This window comes from Mytilus galloprovincialis, chromosome 7, assembly GCF_965363235.1.
Source record: "Mytilus galloprovincialis chromosome 7, xbMytGall1.hap1.1, whole genome shotgun sequence".
Lineage (NCBI taxonomy): Eukaryota > Metazoa > Mollusca > Bivalvia > Mytilida > Mytilidae > Mytilus > Mytilus galloprovincialis.
Window position 1 is genome coordinate 14171805 of NC_134844.1, and position 24232 is coordinate 14196036.

The 24232-nt window shown below is 32.0% G+C and overlaps 1 protein-coding gene across 1 annotated transcript in view; it reads right to left on the minus strand.

The window, feature by feature from the left end:
- Nucleotides 1-24232, minus strand: part of LOC143082373 (receptor-type tyrosine-protein phosphatase alpha-like) — a 120443-nt gene that overhangs the window by 50409 nt on the left and 45802 nt on the right. The window contains exons 3-4 of the mRNA XM_076258021.1: nt 10842-11075; nt 9039-9176 (exon numbers count right to left, since the gene is read on the minus strand). Coding sequence (XP_076114136.1) covers nt 9039-9176; nt 10842-11075 — 372 coding nt within the window. The remainder of the gene's footprint in view (nt 1-9038; nt 9177-10841; nt 11076-24232) is intronic.

Consider the following 24232-nt stretch of genomic DNA (forward strand, 5'->3'; position numbering starts at 1 on the left):
CAGAAGGAGTAACGTTACCAGCTTGTGAAAAACGGTAGTATTGCCGGGTAAATTATGACTAGTTGATTGCGAGGATTGAATGAGTTTTCTAACTTGACGGATTTCTGAATCTAAATCGAACATGTACTCATTTGTTTGCTGAATTTCATCCGAGCTTGCTTTCACAATTTTATCATTAAGATGTTTAAGAATTTCCTTTTTCTGTAATACGGAATCTAAAATAGCTGTGACATTCTCAATTTCTATTTCTGAAGAACTTATGTCCCCAAACTTCTTCCAAAGTGTTGTAATTGCTCATTTTTGCCCGGAACCAATGGCTTTCAGCTTTGTATCCATTTTCCCTTTTGGTCACGGAACCATAAATTTAGGGACTAATTTTTTCTACGGTATATAGAAACAACACAACCATGCAGTTTAACGTTTAATTCATATGTATCAAAACTGCTAAGGCTTCGTCGCACACTGCCGTCAACCCTAGATACAACACGGTAAAAAACCGAAGTCGAAACTCCCGCGATATTATCAACTGTTATGCTTCTAAAGACGGTTAAAATAATGAAACCAGTGAAATTGAAATAGATATTAGATATTTGCGCCTTATTTAAGTGAGGAGCCTTTGGCCTTTGTTAGTCTTGTATGATTTTTAATTTTAGTTTCTTGTGTATAACTCGGAGTTTAAAATGACGGCCATTATCACTGAACTGGTATAAATATTTGTGTATGGGCCAGCTGAAGGACTCCTCTAGGTGCGGGAGTTTCTCGCTGCATTGAAGACCCATTGGTGATTCTGCTGTTGTTTGCAATATGGTCGAGTTGTTGTCTATTTGACACATTCCACATTTCCATGCTCAATTTTACATTAAATTCTAATAAATGTAATCCTATACATTTTACAGGTTGTAAATTATTGGAAAATTAAACTGATGCAAAAGAATTAATAAAAAATTTGGAAAATTTTGACATGTTACATAAACAACAAAAAGACAATAACATTTTATCTACAAACACTCGTACAAATTGTTAATCAGCTAAAATCTGAAACACCTAAACAAACTGCTAATAAAAAAAAAAACCTTTTTATTGAGGAAATATTATACTATATATCAAATTCTGACGATGATCCGAAACGAAGGTTATACATTCCGAGTCATGCAAAAAATGCTGTAATGAAAGGTTATCATGATTTAAATGGGCACATTGGTATAATTAAGGTGTTTAATAGTATCAAACAAAAATGTTTTTGGCCAAATTTATATAAAGATTTGTATGAATATATTACAGGTTGTTTAATTTGTCAATTGAGAGGCTCAATGAAAACAACACCTCCGCTTCAAAAAACTTATTTTCCGCCATATCAATTTTCTAAGACAGGATTCGATTTATCTGGCCCATATCCGGCAACTCTTTCAAGAAAAAAGTTATATAATCAGTTTCAATTGTCTTTTTAGTAGATGGGTAGATGTATTTGTTTTTCCGAATAAAGAATCAATAAATATAGCACACTGTTTTTGAACAAAAATATTTCCTAGCTTGTCTTGTCCTGTGGCAGTATCAACCGATAACGGAGGTAAAAGGTTAGTAATATTATGCATGAAACACTAAAACATTAAATATTCATCATATTACTACTTCTTTTTCATCCTCAAAGCAATGCTAAATTGGAACGATTCCATCGAATTTTACATTATGTTTTATCTAAATAGATTAAACATAATGCACACACATGGGATTTATATCTAAATGATGATTTAGCAGCAATTAGGTTTAATGTAAACGAGTTTACAAAATTCTTACATTATTTTCTGCTTCATAACAGAGATCCAGTGTTACCTATTGTTAATATTTTAAAACCAAGAAGAAAATATAACGGAGAGGAAAAGCATAAACTTGCTCATCAAGAACAACACGAATCGTTCATTCTCGTACATGAACATTTAAAAAGAGCTAAGAAACGACAAGCTAAATATGCAAATAAAAATCCTTAGAAGGTCAAATTGTAAGGAGAAGATCGAGTATATCTTAAACACCATAAGAAACACATATATAAACTCCAGGCAAATCGGAGACCATATTGTAGAATTATAGAAAAAAACCCTCCTCCAGTAACTTAATAGCGATGAATGGGAAGACCCCCCCCCCCGAAAAAAAATTAAATAAATACATAAATAAACGGGTGCTAAGAGCAACACAATATGTAGTAACAACTGACTAAACTGAATCTAAAAAAACAGTGAAAATGACTCTGATAAAGCTCTTTAAATACAAACTGCGTAACGCTTTCGCCGAGAGAGACAACGAAAGTGATATGACAGTTGTTATCCATTAGATTAATGTGTTTGAACTTTTGATTTTGCCATTTATTTAGGGACTTTCCGTTTTGAATTTTCCTCGGAGTTCAATTTAGATTTTACATTTTCCAACATTGGAACTCTCAAATAAGTTTGAACAAAAACAACATAGATTAAATACCGAAAATAAATATGATTAATCAAACAACAGATATTGATTATGATTCAGGAAATGATAATTATGACCAAAGCACTGCTAATGATGTGTCATTTAACGAAATAAAGCTTAAACCCAAAAAGAAAAGAACAATAAAACGTAAATCTGAAACTACACAATTAGTGTCACTTTATCAAAGCATGATAAATACTATAGTGTGTAAACTTTAAAGGCTTCTTAAGGTTAACGTACTTATGATTTGGCCGGGGTAATTTTTAACATTATATCTTTTGTTGCGAATAATAATACTGATTTTTGTTAACAATGTCTTTAAAATAAATTTGCGAGAGTGGCAAAAATAGTGCTTTCATCTATAAAAATAGCATTTGGAAATTTGGAAACCTTTTCATAGAGCGTTGCCAAAATTTGAAAAACTAAAACAAATTGAATAGTTGGAATCAATTTAGCATATTCATATGAACCATTTAATATCAAAATGAAATGATTTAGATGAGGTCAACATAGAAAAATAAGATTGGACAAACTTTTTCATTTTGGCCTATAATAATTTAACTATTGGGATTTATAGTTATAATGTATTGTAAGTGCTTAAGAAAGAAAGGAATTGAAATATATTGGTTGACCAAAATGAGAGCAGGTAAAAATGTTTGTAGAGCCACCCCAGATTTTGGCATGGTGTCGGATGGAAAAGCCAAATGTGAAAGACATACCTCCAAAAACTAAACTCTACACCCTTCATATTTGACGCACGGGATACTGAAGTAAAAGAAACAATAACTAACGTTGTAGGTTCCTTATATCCTATGTTGGACTTGAACAGTACTACCGCTAGCAGAACATTAAGTGATTCTTAAGAGAAACGCACATACAAGTTACCAGAGACATTTACCTTAATGATTAAATGTAATTACTTGTTGACATTTTATTGTTTGTAGCTGTAATGTATCTTTCCGATTGGGTCCAAAAATCTGCAGTTTATAAAATATATTATAGTTTATAGAACATGTAAACAATATGTGTTGATAGACTGGTTAAAATTGCATATGAATATATTTATCAACTGTGATAAACTCATTTTGAGTTCGGATAGTTCAACTTCATATATTTAAATCATTTGGTAAATAGTTCTTGAAGAAGATTAACGGATTTAACCATCCAGTGACACATAGTTGGTGTTTCTGTAAAAACAACGTTGGATTATATTCTCATTGAAGATCTTTGTTTGTAGTCCAATTTAAGTGATTTTAAATTTCAATAAATATTCCTTTAGAATGGAACGCAAAAGTGCAACATAATTGCATATATACCTATGTTGCACTTAATATTATATATATGTTATCACCCCGCTATCAGACAAAACCAAAATGCCAGATGACTATTTACATAGCCTTGATGATACAAGCCAATTGTCCCTGATAAATATTAACTAAGAATCCAGAACCTTGATTGACTTTGTATAAAATTATTATTTAGAAGATTAGTTCCACCATGTGTATGTAGAACATATCGTTTAATATAAACAGTACCGTTTATGGACCAACACTTTACGATCACTGGACAATCTTTTGACTCTATTTATTGTATATTGTGTAATTTGTAGCTAATTCAAAACTACCTAAGAATCACACCGTTGGGCATCTAGACATTCTTGTGCATATTGATAACATGTAGTTTAGATAGAAGAAGGACGAAAGATACCAAAGGGACAGTCAAACTCATAAATCTAAAACAAACGCCATGGCTAAAAATGAAAAAGACAAACAGAAAAACTATAGTACACATGACACAACATAGAAAACTAAAGAATAAACAACACGAACCCCACCAAAAAAACTAGGGGTGATCTCAGGTGCTCCGGAAGGGTAAGCAGATCCTGCTCTACAGGTGGCACCCGTCGTGTTGCTTATGTGATTACAAATCCGATAAATAGTCTAATTCGGTAGGTCACATTCATGAAAGGGAAGGGAATTGTAGTTACGACGTAAGGAACATATCCGATATCATTTGTGAAACGGTTATTCCATAACGGTCAACCAACTCGTGATGGCGTCCGTAAAATTTACGAAAGGATGATTTCAACTTCACCATTTGGAACTCTTGGTTTAATAGCTTCTTTGTGAGCAGTAACCCTCTATCAAGAAATCATGATAGGAAATGCAAGCACGGTAATATCGTATCAATTGGGAGATATATACCCCGTATGCAGGTGCTGCTGGAATGTTGCTACTTAGAAATGGAAAGTTCACAATTGGAAAGCTGAAATCATCTCTTTTGTCGTAAAGTTATCATTGAAACCTTTGTGTTCAAAAACCATATTACACTAATGTACGTTACAAGCTTTCATCACTCTTTTTTCTGGGTAAAGGGTTTTAACAAGACAGGAGAATGACAGTCCATCTTATCCAGTACGTTGCTGTATAACGTCTCGCTTGTAAGATTATATGAACTTTCATTTTGAATTTACCTTGAAGTTTGGTATTTTTGATTTTACTTTTTCAAAGTGTGTAGTACTTATTTTATGCAAACTGTCAATGTCTGATGTTTACATGAAAGCTCAAATATTATGTTTACTTTAGAGATCAATCTAACTGTTTTAAAAAAGCATTAAAAAATCGTGATACAAGCATGAAACTTGGTATGAAGGTTGACTAAAAGATACTTAAAACAAATCTGCTGCTGGTCATAAAATATTTCCCTTTTTTCAAGATGGCCACCGCTCATTTTGCAAGGGCACCTAATCAATAGTCTACATTTCGTATATCCTTTGAAAGCTGTGTTATAGGTATATTCCAAAAAAAGTTTTGATAAAATGTAAATTTCCTTAAGTACGATAAAACAATACATAAATGACGAAAAAAGTTACTTCCGGTTCCAAAATGGCGACAAAAACGTTGAAAATGGCTACATTTCATAAACCATTTGAAAGCTGTGTTAGGTATAATTCAAAGTAAGTTTTGATAAAACGTAAATTACAGTTCCTAAAGTACGATGAAACAATACATACATGACGAAAAAATGACTTAATTTCATTTTGGTTAGAAAAGACAGTTTGCATTTCTTATAAAAGTTCCTGACAGTTGCCAATACACAAACCCTTACATCGAAGGCCAGAACGGAAGCGGTTACAGTTATCGACACCGCTTGATTTTTTGCATCTGCATTTCAAAAGTTCCTGATATGAGGGTGCAACGGCAGCCAAAAAAGTCCATTTTTGTTTCCAACTGTCATTATTTTTTTTCTTTCACCCAAACCCAGTGTTAATGACTTGGTTTGTGTACTTGTTGAATGCATAAATCCGGTTGCGTCCACCTTCATATGCTTCACTTTTGATGTACTCCTGAAGAGAACCTCTGGTAGGCGGAATAGCATCATTAGGGAGCTGCTTCCTGACAAATGATTTAAATCGTGCCTTGTTAACAGCAAATGTTGATGTTGCCGTACATGGTACAAGCAAATGATTTTATGAGTTCAATGTCTGTGTCCTCATTCAAAATTAAAGCGAGCAAAAACATTCGTTACATCTGGAAATACTTCCCATATCTGCCAAGCTGGCCTCTTCACTTTCCAACCAAATGCTGACACAGTGTCACATTCACAGAATGCATGGAAGGAAGAATAGCAGTTGCATATGCATGAAGTCTTTATTCCTTCAAAAACCTATCCACAATTAGTCCATACCTAATACTGTGAGAGCTTTAATACCTAAAACTACTAAATCTGTGTCAGTACTACTTCAAATTACTTTAAACAACCATTTTTAGCAGCAAGCTTATCGTGAACAAATGCAATATATCACCAAATTTTTTAAAACAAGCCATTTCAATGTACTATCCATCAAATATAATGATAGACTTATCTTCTACGTACAAATCTGGCCATTCTCACTGAATTTGCTTAGTCAATACCAAAAGTGGGTGATCTGTAGCTATGATTGTTTTTGGCCGGGATTTTGAAAGTTAACAACTTATTTCACCTTATCCATCGAATGATTGATCATTTCAACTGAATGGGCGTGTTTTCCAACAGTGGAATCATAGAAGCTACACTTACTTGAATAGAAGAGCATAAATTTTAGAGGAAGTAAATGACGACCAATCTATGTTTACAAAATTCAAATCCTCGTCTGTCAGATGAAGTACGATTAACATCATCGCGCCCTGGTTGTGAGTGCAAATCACTCTGTATGTCTATAAATAGTTTGCGCATGCGCAAAATTGATAAACGCTATTGTTTCATTACCTTGAAAAGGTTATCAAATCAATTCATAATATCATTAAAAATCCAAATGCAACTAGATATCATTGAGATGGGAGCCATCTCTGTGGGCCCCGCTGTGAATAATGTGCATTAAAAAATTGTATCTTTACCATAGGACATGGGTTTGTCAACTGAATCAAGGTTTTTGACCTTGACCTTTCACCTAGGAAGTTGTAAATAAATTATGACACATCATTTAGTGTTGGTTTATAAACATGTCAAGTATAAACTTTGAAATGATAACGGTTCTCAAGATATAGAGTGGACACGATCTTTACCATAGGACATGGGGTTGTCAACTGAAACCAAAGTTTTTGACCTTGACCTTTAACCTAGGAAGTTGCACATAAATTATGACACACCCTTTGGTGTTGGTTTATATACATGTCAAGTATAAACTTTGAAATGATAACGGTTCTCAAGATATAGAGCGGACACGATCTTTACCATAGTACATGGGGTTGTCAACTGAAACCAAAGTTTTTGACCTTGACCTTTGACCTAGGCAGTCGTTCATAAATTATGACACACCCTCTGGTGTTGGTCCATATACATGTCAAGTATAAACTTGGAAATCATAACGGTTCTCAAGATATAGAGCGGACACGATCTTCACCACAGGACACAGGGTTGTCAACTGAAACCAAAGTTTTTTTACCTTGACCTCTGACCTAGGAAGTTGTACATACATCATGACACGCCATCTGGTGTTGGTCCATATACATGTCAAGTATAAACTTGGAAATCATAACGGTTCTCAAGATATAGAGCGGACACGATCTTCACCACAGGACACAGGGTTGTCAACTGAAACCAAAGTTTTTTTACCTTGACCTCTGACCTAGGAAGTTATACATACATCATGACACGCCCTCTGGTGGTGGTTAATAAACATATAAAGTAAAAAGTATGAAATCATAATGGTTCTCTAGAAATGGAGCGGATACAAAGTTAAAGTGTTACGGACGGACGGACAGACTGATCACTATAGGGCGACCCGCCTTTGGCGGGGCCCTAACAAGTAAATAGTAAATAGTTTAAATGTTTATGTGTGAATTTTGTTACATTTTGCGCATGCGCAAACCCTGACGAGTCAAATATTTAGTTCTATTAAATACGTCACATTTGAGGAATGTAACAACCAAACCTGATAATACCTTTCACTTAAAGAAGGACAAAGAAAAAGATTTCCAGAAAAAAAGTATTTTCGAACTGGAAAAAAACCCACCCATTTTTGAAAAAGGCCGTGGTCATCTATGAAAAATGATTTTTTTTCATGGCTAGCAGTTTTTTTCTTAAAAAGTATAAAATAATGATACTTCGTGCTAATGTTCATTCTTGTATCATCATTTGCACAAATCTCTCGATTTTGCTTGATAATATTTTCCACTAAAATCCTAACATATCTGTTTATCTTAAAATGTAGTACCATTTCCCCATACTATGACTACAAATCGCGTTTAGAACCGATAAAAATACCCCTTATATTTCCATAACCTACATAATTATTAAAAGACATCACACAATCAACTGTGTACTTAAAGTTTTGGTGTTAACTATGCAATGCCAATCAATGGTTGAATTTTTCGTCAACTATTCTCGTTAAATATATAAAACAAACCTGCGTTAAACGATTTGTTGACGATCAACCTTAAATTGATGTAAAATACCCTTTTATTTAGGACAGTGCACATTTTCAGTCGAGAAATGTGAATTGAAATTGAACTTTAGATTTGAACTTTTTCCGAATCCGTCATCGCACTGCAGTAAAACAAAATGATGATCCAAGTTATCTGGCTTCCTCCAACATAAAACTAATAGAGCACAAAAGTGGAGCTTACCATCAATCAGTCAATCAATCCAAGTATCATATAGCTAAATTCTAGATTTTTTTAACAAAAAACAACACATACATGTATGAATTTAAGTCTGCATGATATCCGAAAGGACAAAAAAGAAAGCCATTTACAAAGACAAAGGGTTGAATAGTGTAAAGACATATAGTATTAACTTGACATTCCCCATCGACAGTAAACATTTGCTAAAATTACCCTTTGGGTAGAAGTTATTATAGCGATGCATCAAAACACTGTCACGAATGGGAGAATGTGAAAGACAGTTCAATGCTTAGTTCCCTGCATTTAAAAACGCGTCACTAACCATCTTAGTGTCAGAAGGTTGCCTTTTGCAAGTAAATGTTAACTTTGTCTATATTTTAACAATCGCACCAACTTGTAAGAACATTTCTTATGAGAAATATAGAATGCTCATATGTATTTGAAAATACAATGACGGAAACAAACGAGAACACTTACCTCCGTAATCTACAGTACATTTCTCGTTTTCAAAGGCACTGCCGTTACAAATTTCCCCCGAACACGTTCGTGATCTCTGACGCTGACCATCACCACATACAGCATTGCAGGCACTCCATGCATTCCAAGATGACCAAACTGTCAATAATGAAAAACATTTCAGAAGGTGTTAAACATAACCATATAGCAATAAGAATTTTTAATGTAATATGGACTAAATGAAACTTGTTTTCAAATTATAAACAAGGCTTGTACAATCTGGAGGCTGTTATGAATTCAAACTTTACCTGGTTAATGTTAAATTCCAATAAATCGAATGAGAATGTATTTTTAAAAAATAAAAACTAACTATAATTTATCAGTAACAATTTTTTGAAAAGATATAATATGGTATATACCCTATCACTTTCCTGTCTAGAAGGTAATATTGGACCCTGGAATTTTCCCCAGGCCTATTTCAACACTGAATAATTATCAAATGTACCAGGATTATAATTAAGTACGCCAGACGCGCGTTTCGTCTACATAAGACTCATCAGTGACGCTCATATCAAAATAATTATAAAGCCAAACAAGTCATATTATGATATCAGTGGTTCCATGCTATTACTCATCCATTAAATAGCATTACTATTGAACTTGTTTTGTATTCTTAAAAGAAAATAATGTAATGAGGTAGTGATTTGTTATATATTCTACGTTTAACAACCCACTAGATTTTTTTTATATTCTCAAACAAAAACAATGCTTAAACAAACTACAATCAACAAGATACACAAATAAGATGTAAGTATACCTGAACTACCGATCACCACAATTATAACGTTCAAAAATACGCCTACCCCCATCGTTTGGTGAGATACAAAAGTCTCCTTAATAGCAAACCGTTAAACAAATAAAACGATGCTTCTCACGGTGTTAGTCAAGTAAATCATATATAACGCTAAAGAAATAATGTTAGCCCTAAGCCTGATATAAGTATGTTTTCAACATCAGAAATTTAGATCAAGGGATTGATTATGTACTATGAAGACCAAATGATATGGCTTGAACTCGATATTCATTAACATAATTCATAAAATGAAATGACAAAAATAAAAATCTTTTAGATATCTGGTACAATATCCCTAATGCGCCTCGAAATTAGAAACTCAAAAGTCACGTGTAAACAAAAGTGTCTGTGTAGTAATATTGGACATGTTTCTAACATAGCTTAACCATTTATGGTGATTAGGAAAGTAGAGGAACATAGAATAAATGTGTAAAAACTATGGAACTATTAAATGTGTTCAAATTATTAAATTTTTAAAAGAACTTATTGTGTTAAAACAGGCTTTTTTTTTACCACAAAGAGCCGCATCACGAAAGGATGTTTGGGATATGCTATTTTTCGGAAAAAGTAACCTCACTTCGAACCCCGAAAATTAACAACATATGTGAAAATGTCACAGCTTCGAAACGAGCTAAAATACATATCCATGTTCACGATATTGACTGAGCTATGTAGGAAAAACCGTTACTATTAATATCGCCTTTATAAAAACAATTAAAGATATTGACCCATCTATAGTGCTGTTCTGATTGCCAGTTTGCAATGTCTTAATAGTTAACATTGTCAATGCATTTTGTTTGGTACATTGGTCTAATGCATTTAACCATTCTCACAAATAAAATACAAACTATAACGCAAATTGCAATAGCTAAATAGACCTTATTTGTTTTTGGAGACTAACAGATAGAACATACAAATATCAAGCTTTTACAATTTTAGAAATTGCATATTAAAAACAAAACCGCACCAACCTGATATAGATACTGTTATGTCTTGTCCTTTCTCTCCATTTGTCAGTTGACAGTAGTGAATACCAGCAGTATTTGCTGTCAAAGATTTTATCTTCAAAGAACTAGTTCTAGTGTCTTCGTATTCGTTGTTGTCTACTAACGTTTGTGGACCGAAGTTGCCAATTTTATACCAATATAGTTCTGCTCCTGATACGGTACATGTTAGTATGATTGATGCACCAATGTATGCTTGAACTGTAATATAACACAAAGTAAGGCCGTATTCACTCTAAACGAAATGTACAGTAAACATGTTTACAACTAGTTTAATGCAAATATGAACACTGGTTTAACATTGTTCACATCTACACCACAGCTGGTAATCTACACATGCAGAACAATCGGTTCTGCAATCACGAGAAGAGTTTCGGTTATGCTTGATTGGAGTTATTGTCACCGCTTCTAAAGGTATGTACATTTCTAAATCGAAATTTTCTTATGCAACTGATCTAAATATTAAAACTCAGACAACGCTATGCTGTGGTGAATACTTCAACGAAGAGACACATATATCATTTACTGTTGTGCATGGAGTAAATCTCATACAAAATCAGTCTTTTCACGAGTAATTGCCGAACAAAGTGACATTTAAATTTTGAGATGGTTCTAATAGACATGTTCACCATAAGCCGATACGAAACCGAAACCGAAGCCAATACCGAAACCGAAGCCAAAAATGGTAGGGAGATAAATGATAAATATATAATGTTTAATTAGTTCAACCCTTTTACTCCTTTCTACTGTTTGAAATTAGAATATTTATATACTAGCTGGAGTATGACTTCCATTCGACAATTTGCACGAATCTATCCAAACAAAAATAATTCAACTAGTATTAAATATACTTATACAAGTAATATACAATTAAAAGTGGATACAAATTTATTTATGGTGTGCATTTATCACGAAACAAGTTTTGTCGTAAGTAAGAACCAAAGTTCTAGAATAGGTGCAATATCGTTCTGACTATAATAACTGGTGTGATTTTACAATTGCCAGTGAACATTAAGAAAAAAAAAAGAAACTAAACAAAAAACGAGATAAGTAAGATTGACATAGTAAAAATGAAATCATCAAAATTACGAAAGTATTAAGATTATTTTCAGAAGGAAATAATTTATAATTAACCTTCGAAGTCATTTTGAACGATTTGTTCATGTTAAAAAATTCGTGTTGAAATATAAATTCAACCTGGTGCGCTCGATATATTTTGCTTGACTTTTTGCATCCAAACAAAATCTTTTTGATTCCGTGTTGGATATATTCCATTGAATAACATTAAATGCTTTATCGAAAATATCTTAAATGTGATGAACAACAAGGCTTATATTTATTTGATATAATACATTCGATTGTCAAAATAATATTGAGACCAAGAAAACCATAAATATTGGTTTTATTTGGGTTTCAGAGGACAAGAATGTTGTATTTGATGATGTTAGCCCCACAAACGAAAAGAACAACATCACATCACATTCGAAAAGGAAATAAAGAAAAGTTCTTTCTTTAATTTCGTTACTACCATAGTATTTTTAAACAAAAAAAGAGGTCAAATTGAAATGAATAGACAAATGTTGTTATTTTGAATAGTTTCCCAATTCATTGGATGTAGAAAAGACTTTCGAGCCCAATCCATTTTGATATGGATGCAATCGTTCCACGCGAGATATAACCGTTTTATCGTGATTGTAACTATCTTGGCGATACCATATATCCATCTGAACATCATATTGCAACACCACATACTGTAAGGCAGCTACGCAATCAAAATGCTATAATCGTCGATCAACGCAATTTGTCTATGAAAAGATCCGTTCAAGAAGATTTTATTCAGAACATTCTATAAGATAAGGAAAATTCATAGATAAAAGGTTTACTTTTCTACATTGGTTAGAGGTGAAGGGGGAGGGTTGAGATCTCACAAACATGTTTAACCCCGCCGCATTTTTGCGCCTGTCCCAAGTCAGGAGCCTCTGGCCTTTGTTAGTCTTGTATTATTTTAATTTTAGTTTCTTGTGTACAATTTAGAAATTAGTATGGCGTTCATTATCACTGGACTAGTATATATTTGTTTAGGGGCCAGCTGAAGGACGCCTCCGGGTGCGGGAATTACTCGCTCCATTGAAGACCTGTTGGTGACCCTCTGCTGTTGTTTTTTATTTGGTCGGGTTGTTGTCTCTTTGACACATTCCCCATTTCCATTCTCAATTTTATATTTTACTCTTTATAAAAATAGTTGGAACGATATTGCACCTATTGTAGAACTATGTGCAGCTCTTTCCCTGCGACGAACCCTCCTTAAGTTTATGATTAATGTACATGATAAATAAATTGTATCAAATCTTAAATTTTATATTACTTGCATTAGTGTATTTAATAATGGTTGAATGAAACTTTGCTTTTTTATGGATTCATGTGAATTATTAATTGAAGTAATGCTTCATATAATGTATTCAAATTTCAAACACTATAAAGGATTAAAAGCGTTGAGTTAATCAAAAATAGAAACATTTTCCGTTTTCCTCACTATTAGTTTTGGGTTCGGTATCGGTATCGGTTTCGGTATCGGCTTATGGTGAACATGTTTATGTCTTCAAGCACAGGCACTCGTCTCAGAAAAAAAATGTCCTACATACCTTTTATTATAAAGGTATATAGGATTTTTTTTTCTGAGACGAGTGCCTGTGCCTTCAGTTTAAATTTAGTACGTTTCTGTCAACGGGATTAAATATCGTTTTAGGCGGAGTGTATTACCAATGTTATTTCAACTGATCGGGAGGAGCTTACATTTTAATTTGCATATGGACAGTCTATTTGAAAATATGTGTGATAAGGATGATTGCCGTTATAATTATTATTAATTTATAATCACCTATCAGTGTCAACAAATGGATATGTATACACAAGAACTAAATGCAACTAAGGTATTGGACGAATATAATAGTTTAAAACTTATAGCATAAAACCCTAGTTTAAAGTTATCCCCCTGTCCTCCCCCCACTCAAAAAAAAAAAAACAAACAAAAATCAGTCGGTTAAACAATTAGACAAAAACTATATCAAAACGTTATAGAATTACGACATATGCATTTTTTGTAATTGCCATTTCCATAGTTACACTTTCATATCCATAATTTCCAAAAATGTGACAACTATAACATGTTTTTAAACTCCGTTCTACAAGAAAATCAATGGCTTTGTCTCACTATTTACTTTACAAATACACATACAGTGTTTAGTGAACAGTTTACATATTTTAACCGGATCAATGGCCATTACTGGACACTTTATTGTTGAGTATATCCCAAAACTCCCATCTGTAGGTGGACTGGTCTATGATGAGCGAACCAATTAAACTCCGCCCAGTCAAGTGAAATAAATTGAGTAATACGCTGTCCGTAGTTGATAGACGCCTTAATAAAATTTTCATTATTTCATGCCTGAGAGGACCAGTTCTGATTGAGAACATCGTGAATGCGTGAGGGGAAGTGCAAACTAATTTTTATATCGAAAAATGCAGTAATCACTTCAAAGAAAGGCAAGTAACTTGTAAGTTGATGAACCAGGGGTATGTCAAAGAACGTCTCGTCCTTTTTCTAAAAAAAACTTCATCGGAAGGTACCAAGACCTTGTTGATAAATATTCAAGTGCACAAATAAAACATGATGGTCTTGGTGTATAAATTCTGCGTACTGACGTTGATTATCATCTTAAAACGTGTCATTTTATTCTTGTATGTGTCTTTGCTTTGTTTTATAATTAATATTACTTTGACTGTTTGGTCTGTTTTCTGTGATATCCACTTGACGTTGCTCGGTACTTAAACATCCCGTCAATGTGCTGAATTATCTTTCATTTTTGCTATTATGTTTTGTATGTACATGTACGACTTTTTGTGCGGTTCTTTGGTTCATATATATATATATATATATATATATATATGACGTGACTCTGTACTTTTAAGGATCCCGCCATTATGTTATTGTTCTATTATATGTAATTATGTAATTGTTCTATTATATGTAATTATGTAATTGTTCTATTATATGTAATTATGTAATTGTTCTATTATATGTAATTATGTAATTGTTCTATTATATGTCATCATGTTAATGTTCTATTATACATGTATGTCATTATGTTATTCTGGAATTTTAAATCTCGGTCTGTTTTTGAAATTAGTTCAAAAATAACTTTTGATTTTTTTTAACCATGTATACCACCTTTGCCCTTGTGAAATTATCTTTTTTATTTAAACTTTGAACGACAAAATTATTTTATATTTCTTTCTATGTGACGTTTACATTTTCTGACGTCAAACACGCGAAGCAATGAATGTTGTTTTAAATTTGGTAGATGCTTTTTGTGCTTTTTTGTTTAATTTTTGTTTGTTTTGAGATTATGACACAGTGATGAGTGCTGTACCCATATTTTGACTATTTTACCTTTTATGTCTGTTTTGTTTACGCATCGTTGTAAAAATAATGGAAATTGGAGCGACTGTCATACAAATGAGAGGTTTAGCGCTATATATAAAAAAGTAAAATCATAAAAAAACTGAACTCCGAGGAAAATTCAAAACGGACTGAATAGAAAACGCCATCGTTGCCTGCAGTTTGATAAGTCATATACTCAGAGCCAAAGGCTGGACTTCCATGTACAGCTGGTACAATTAGAATCATATTTCAGGCAATAACCATTCAATTGTCAATAAAAGCATTTTTTTGAAATCATTGAAGGTTTGCTTTTATTTAAAAAAAAATATCGTTTGACATAAAGTATTATAAAGTGCCTCGTGTTCAGTCTATTTAACTATCATATTGAAGCTGAAGGATAATCTTGACACTGCTGTGAATTTTTGTATGATTAGTTAAAATATATAATACATTATACTTAAGTAAATCCAATCAACTCAAATTTACGATGTAGCAATTTCCATTTCATTTGTCAATTTATATTTAGTATGAACTTCAATAAAACTATTCAAGTTACTTGCCTTTCTTTGGAGTGATTGTTGCAATTTTCGATATGTTTGCACTTCCCCTCACGCATTCACGATGTCCTCAATACGAATCGATCCCCTCATGCATGAAATAATCTAAATTGGCAGATTTTACATTTATTACGACGTATATCAATTTTGGACAGCGTACATGCCGCCAAAAACGACATTCAATCCAGTTGACAGACAAAATAACTAATTTTGAACTTGTAGATTTGTTAAGGGCATCCGATACAGTTTCTCGATAAAATGTCATTTTCTTAATTTTTAAATATGTTGTAGGCCTTTGTGAGTTATAAAATAAAACACAAAATAAAACATAGGTCACCGTGCTCGTTTTCGAGAAAATTGAGGCTGAAAATTGGGGAGTTTGCAATTTTGCGAAAAAGTTAAACAATGTTATAAAATTTTTGGAGCAAATATTCTTTGTCGTAAATTATTAAGATCGGGTTCAATTTCAAGCTGTGATAAGTGACAATTAGGGAAAAAAATAAATCCCTACACGAATGACTATACATCTTTTTTCTGCATGAACTGCATTTTGTCATGCTTTCTCCAAATCTGAAATAAAAAAATATATGTCACCGTGCTGAATTCTATGATAAACGCGATTTTTATCCTAAAAATTGCGTCCCCCCTTGTAATCTCAAGGTTGGCGCTAAAGTGCACGACGTCGCTGGCAGACTTTTTCGACGTAATCGTTGCAAATTACCGGCGACATTTTTTAGGTGTATATTGCTTGTAACGAGCTAAATAAAAATTGGTAATATTGTTTTCGGAAAATAAAATCATGTGAATCATAAATACATCTATTTGTTTGTGGTTTAAGTGAGAAACATCACAAGAAAAGTGATTACGGACTGTTGATAATTTTTACGGCTTTTAAAATTAAAGACTCGGCAATTTAAAACTTGACATACAGGTTACATGTACTGTACACACTCGTGCATTAATTTATGTTGACCTCTAGATGTTGTTTTTTTTTTGTTTTTGTTTTGTTTTGTTTGATTGGCTGATATTTCATTACAATACTCCTTTAAATCCTTCTATTCACGTTTTAATCACTTTTTAGAATTTCACATTCATTCATAAAATTAAACTTTTATTCTGGTCAATGATTACAATTTGAAGTGCAATGATCGTTCCATAAATATTTTCCATCTGAATTTATTATTTTATTTTAGACAAAAACTATATTATATGTAGGACATACATCCTGAACATGCATGAAATATTTGCCACTGGACGTTAAGCAAACAACATTCAATCAATTTATTGGACATAGTCTTGGTATAAAGCTAGAATTTAAGGTAGCGCCTTCCTCATATTTAAATTATAATTGACATGCATTATATTAGTAACATCAAAAGGGTCAGTCATCTTGAGATTGATAACTTTACGATATTTAAATTTGTTGAAGATCTCACAGAAACAGTAATGTGTTTTATTTCTTATGATTTTATTAGACTGTTATCCTTTTAGAATCAAATGCACTAATATAATGCTGTAGAAGTAAGCATGAGGGAGAAATAAAAATTGTAGCATGGGAAAATCCACATTACGTTTCTTATTACGGAAAATACACGCATTACGTCCCGCAAAAAGTGACGTTTTGCGGGAATTCAAACGCTTAACGTCGCGCCAAGAGTTAATTCCCTTGAAACTCTATCGGATGCCTTTAAAAGAACCATCTCAAAATTTAAATGTCACTTTTTTCGTCAATAACTCGTAGAACGATTGATTTTGTAGGATATTTCCTCCATGAAAAATAGTAAATGATACATGTGTCTCTTTAATTAATTACAGCATAGGATTCTCCGATTTTCAATATTTAAATAAGGGAGATAATTTATTACTTCCGGTTTGAAAAATGTTACTTCTGATAATATTTATATATTTACTTGACACTGATTCCAAAAATATCTGGTTCATTATACTTTTATATCAATAAAGTACAAAAAATAGCTATTTCCGGTTTACACAAGGTCACTTCCGGTTGTTTTTTTTTTCAAGATAAAATGGTTTGATACCTTTTGCCAAAAGTCTCATGGCTTTATCATGTATAGATATGAGGTAAAAGCAAAGGTCAAAATCTAGCACGTCGAATTAAACTATGACCTTGAGATCAATTTCAAGGTCATAAACCAAGGACCTCAAATCAAAAGACCATAGGTCCTAATTATATTTGGTTAATGAGTTATATTACCATACGCGTATTTTTAAATACAAGAGGTGGGAAAACTCCCTTTTGCGTTCAGTGTACCCATGCAATCAAAATTTAAGTGTTACAACATGTAGAAACTAACAATTTAGTAAAAATAATTTGTTGATATCTTATACGGTTTTCGGCGATAAGTGAAAATAAGCCAAATTCAAAAATTAGAATATGAGCTTGACCTTTGACTTTGACCTACTTTTCATTTTTTCGGACCAAGGACCTAAAATCAGAAGACCCAGGTCTCTATCAGTTATGGTTTACAAGATAGAAATGCATATCACTTATATCAAATGCATAAGGGGAAATAACTCTCATTTGGAGCGTTCATATTGCTTCCGTCAAAATAGAACAAATCATGCAAAGGATATAACGAGCAATTTTATAAAATAAAATTGTCGTTATCTTTTAAGGTTTCGAAGAAGTAGTGGACACAAGGAAAACAGTGTTTGGGAGATAACTCCTACAAAGAAAAGTATTCGGTTACGCAGGGTAATTTCAAAAGCGCATAAACTGTTCGATATCATATCCAAATATCTAAGCCATATATTGCGAAACAAATATTTATTGCAAGAACAAAATTAGACGGAAGAAAAAAAAATCAGAAGAAGAAAAACAACAGGTTTCTGTGGAAAGACCAAAAAATCAGAACAAATACAATAAGTCTTTCCACAGAAAAGGAGAAACACTTAACAATAATAATAATCAGAACAAAAACAATAAGTCTTTCCACAGAAAAGTGGAATGACTTAATCAAAAACCAATTGTTCAGAGAACAATTGCAGGTCTTTACACATCAAAGGAATTTTGAAAAGTAGCTAATTACTTTATACTGATGCAATACATAAGTAGTTGTGATATACTTTTGAAGGAAATGAGGGAGATAATTTGCTACTTATTGTGAAGTAAATTTCTTCCAGTCTCATATGATAGCTTCTCGCACACTGATTCCAAAAATATATAGGTTTTATATCATTTTGCATCAAAATCAGGAGATAATTGACCACTTCCGCTTGATCGAAAGTTATTTCTAGTCTTGAGTGATAAGTTTATGTATCTATATTACAATATATATGGATTCCGAGTACTTTTACATGAAAAAAGTGCAAAAATATGTATTTCAAGTTTTCTCAAGGTCACTTCCGGTTGAAATTTTTCAAGGTCATATGTCACCTATCTTTTTTGTTAAAGGTCATATGGCTTTATAATGAACCAAGTTGAAGTTGTATTCAAATAACCTTATAAATTACATTTCAGGGGCATTAACTCCTATCAGATGACATTAGATGGTATCAGACCAAATGTAACATATCTTTATTACCATATAGCAATCATTTATCTTTTGTTCTTTTATACATATCTTTTAAAGTGTTGGAGAAAATGCAAAAACATGGAAAAGTCAAAATTTATAACTTGATTTTGACCTTTGACCTTGACCTCATTTTGAAAGTTAGGACCTAGGAATCTCAAATATAAACATTCCAGGGTTATACGTGTAACGGTTTATAAGTTAATAACACATACCGACAAATTTAATTGGTAAAGTTTGATAACTCCATTAAATCGCTTCAATCCAAATTTGCAAAAAATTTCTGTGGATGTATCGAACAATTTGTTAAAAGAATTTTGTCAATATCTTTTTTTGTTACAAAGGAGATGCACACTTAGATAAACAGTAAATAGGGAGATAACTCTTACAAAGAAAATTGTTCGTCTTAGCAGGATGAAATTTAAAAGCGTATAAACTGTACGATACTATACAAAAAATATCTAAGCGACATAAAGCAAAACAAAAATTTCAAAGTTTGGTGGAAAAAAAAATCAGAACAAATACAATAGGTCTTTCCACAGAAAAGTGGAAAGACCTAATAATCAGAAATAATACAATAAGTCTTTCCATAGAAAAGTGGAAAGACCTAACTAATTCTTTCCACCAAAAACAATGTATTTTAATATGAAAGTAGTAAAATTAAGTTTAAAATATCATTGCAATCGTCAAATGATAGCTTATTGTACGCTGATTTAAAACAAATATATGGTTTCTATACCATATTTTTTAAATAAGAGTTATCATTCGTTAAATCCGGTTTGAAAAATATTACTTCCGATAATATTTGAATATTTACTTGACACTGATTCCAAAAACATCTGGTTCTATATACTTTTATATTAATAAAGTACAAAAAATAGCTACTTCCGGTTTACACAAGGTCACTACCGGTTGTTTTTTTCAAGATTAAATGGTTTGATACCTATTGCCAAAAGTCTCATGGCTTTATCATCTATACATATGAGATAAAAGCAAAGGTCAAATTCTAGAACGTCAAATTAAGCTATGACCTTGAGATCAATTGCAATGTCAAAATAATTTGTCGATATCTTATACGGTTTTTGGAAATAAGTGAAAATAAGCCAAATTCAAAAATAAGAATATGACCTTGACTTTTGAACTTGACCTAATTTTCATTTTTTGGATCAAGGACCTCACATCAAAAGATCCTAGGTCTATATCACTTATGGTTTACAAGATAGAAATGCATATTACTTAAGCGTAATCTTTTAAGGTTGCGAAGAAGTAGTGGACACAAGGAAAACAGTGTTTGGGGAGATAACTCCTACAAAGAAAAGTATTTGGTTACGCAGGGTAAATTTCAAAAGCGCATAAACTGTTAGATATCATATACCAGCTATTTAAGCGACATATTGCGAAACGAATATTTATCCCAAGAACAAAATTAGGCGGAAGAAAAAAAAATAATCAGAAGAAAAACAATAGGTCTTTCCACAGAAAAATGGAAAGACCTAATAATCAGAAGAAAAACAATAGGTCTTTCCCCAGAAAAGTGAAAAGACCTAATAAACGTCAGAAATATCAGTCACATATGATTTTTTTTTCATTAAAGTTAAGTTTTATTAACATATTTACATTTGTTAATAGATACATCAAATACCGGTACCTTATCCTGGCCTCGTTAACATTAGCATAGAACATCGATTATGGTTTATTATGTTAGTACACAAATTTTCATTAATCCGGATATAATTCATGTCTTCACCTGAATGATTTTCTGTACTAGTTTCTTTGTTTACAAAGAAGGTAGAAAACACGTGTAGTACTGATATGGAATATACATTGATGCATTATTAAATATTTTTTTTTTCAAAATATTTGTTTTGAAAGGATTATTGATATGCCGTTATCTTCTTCTTCCGTGAATATTCGTTCGAAATGCAAATGCGTTTTACAAAATATAACTACAGTAAAATCGGATGCTATTTTATCAGCTCATTCAGTTGAAGGTAAATTTCATTTTCTGAGTGTTCTAATGTCATACTAGATCCTTATATCTTGGATAACATTAAACTAGTAAAAAAATATTAGTGGAAAACAACAAAGATAGACGAATAATATATAGTACAAGTAATAACCATGAAAACATAACAAATATAAAACAACTGTTGACTGTTGTATAAAAATACAGTCAAATCTCAACTCACAATTGATAAACACTATAATTTACATGTATATACATAAACAGGTAGTTATACATGTGCGGTGTTTGAAGTAAATTACAGTATAATCTATGTATTATTTTTTCCAGTCATCATTCATAATGTCCTAGTCAGACATTCAGTTTATGAAATTGCTTTAATAGTCTGTCAATTTTATATCCTAAAATGTTTCTTATTTCAATAAAAGTTTTGATCTCTTGTCTTAATATTTTGAGGGGTTGTATAACTTTTATTTATTTGTCAGACATATAGTATACTTTATATATTGTGTAACTGATAATAGTTAAAAGTAAATTTAGTTCACAGTACTCTTTATCATGTATTTCATATCCCAAAGCTATACTTTTCAGATTAATAACATGTTTTCCAATATTCAATGTCTTTGGAATTTGTTGTACTTTTCCCCTGAATAATTCAAAATATGAACATTTGAGGTAGAAGTGTTCATAATTCTCTATTTGTTTACAGTGTCAGCAGGTATCTGTTTCTACTATATGCCATTGTTTTAATAATTGATTACATGGAAGTATATGATGAAGTAAGTAAGTAAGTAAGTAAATTTTATTCATAGTCGTTATATATATGTAGGACTCAAATCTATGGTGGGTTCCAAATCTATGGCAGATTCCTAATCTAGGGTAAATGTGACGTCATGCCTTCTCAAATCAATGTCAGATTTTTAACAATCCTAATCTATGGAAAGTTTTGTAGTTTCCTAATCTAAGGCGAATTTTCATTGCTTCCAAATCTATGGCAATTTTTTTGCAAAAGGAAAACAATGCAGTACATTTTCGACCCATGACTTGTCTTAAGAAAGAGGAAATATACGACAACGGGAACACGTCTATAAACATTTGTGAAATAAAAAAATACATAATGGTCAACCAAAAAAAGTCATAAATTATAAATTCATTAACCTTAAAAATGACTTTAAGATGAAATGATGTGCTCTGTAAAAAATAAACATTTTTAATCTGTGCATAGTATCTGTTTAACCCATTCATTAAACCAACTAATAAGTCCTTTAACAAATAAAAATAAACAGTTTGAATTTTCAAATAATATTTATTTCAGCGATATCGTTAATTCGTCTTTTTTATTTGATGTGGATTTAAATCAAATTTGTGTCCGGTAATTTGATCTTTCACTTTATAAACTACTACCAAAACTCCTTGTCAATAATATGCGATGCTGAAAATAGCGGTGCCCTTACTCATCGCGGGCATTGACTGGTACAGCACATCTCATCCCTCTTCGGAATAGTAGGTCACATCTTCCTTTAAACCACCGGCATTTTTTTGTCAGGAAAATAACTTCATCTTGAATGGTGTTCAAATCTATGGGTTCCGCCATCGTTAGCGGCGGCGAAGATGTATATGGCGTTATTCAATTGTGACGTTATATGTTACTCTCTCCCCCAGATCCGCCCATAGATTTGGAGAAAACAAAAATCTGCCAAAGATTTGAGTTGTTTAAAACAAAAAATATGCCATAGATTTGAGTTGTTTGGCGTTTGTTACGACACACTTACCATAGATTAGGAATCTGCCATATATTTGGAACCCGCCATAGATTTGAGTCCTACTTATATACATAATAACAGACAAAACATGAGCTCTGGTGAGCTATTTAACCGACTATCACATAAAAAATCATGCAGCATTATGCAAATACTACCAAATAAAAATGAAAAAACATGCAATATAATGAAAGCAGTGTTTACATACATGGAATAATATGAATTGTTTTTTATTACAAATAAATCATGAATATATAAAGGACATTTTATATTGACTATTTTAAAGGTCTTCAAGGCAATTGAGCGCATTCTACGAGTTTTTAATGATGGAAGGTTTGAAATCTGCAGGAGTGTTTTTGTATGAGCTCTGATGGTCCTCATCAATAAATCGAAGCGCTCGTTCTTGTATTTTTTGTGTTTTTCTTGTATTTTGTTCCCCACAGAAATGCCAAGTCAAAGGGCAGTTACTAAAGTTAGACATAATAAAAGAGTAATAAATTGTAAGTTTACTCAGTTTCCATCTAATTTTTTTATATCTATTATCATCTAAAAATGTAAAAATGAATTTTAATGTTTCATATGCTAGATTAGTGTTTCTAGTGTAAAATATGATTTCCATTTTAAAAAGCCAATAGGTGTTTGCATTTCCTTTGCTTCAAGTAAGAAGTTATAGATGTCATGGTTATTTATGGTTTGGATAGGTTTTTTGTTTATGATGTTCAGATTTTCTTTTATATTTATATTGACCTGAGTATATTTAGAAGGTGAGTTTTTGATGATATTGGTCCACTGTTTTGGAATAGCTTTCTTCAGTTTTGTAAGCTCAGCTATCCAGTTTTCCTTATTTTTTAGTTTACTTAGTATGCTGTCTGCGGATATATGTCCATCTTTATCTAATAAATCATTTATAACCAGAATGTTGCTTTGTATCCAGTTGTTAAACAGTAAACATTTGTTGTTCATGTTAATATATTTATTGCCCCATATTATTTGTTTTCTTATTTCCCAAAACATTGTAGGCGTTCGTATAGTTTTTTCTTTTGCTTTTATCCAGGTCTTTATTAACTGCAGATAAAACTCTAAAATTTGATTTATAATGTTTTT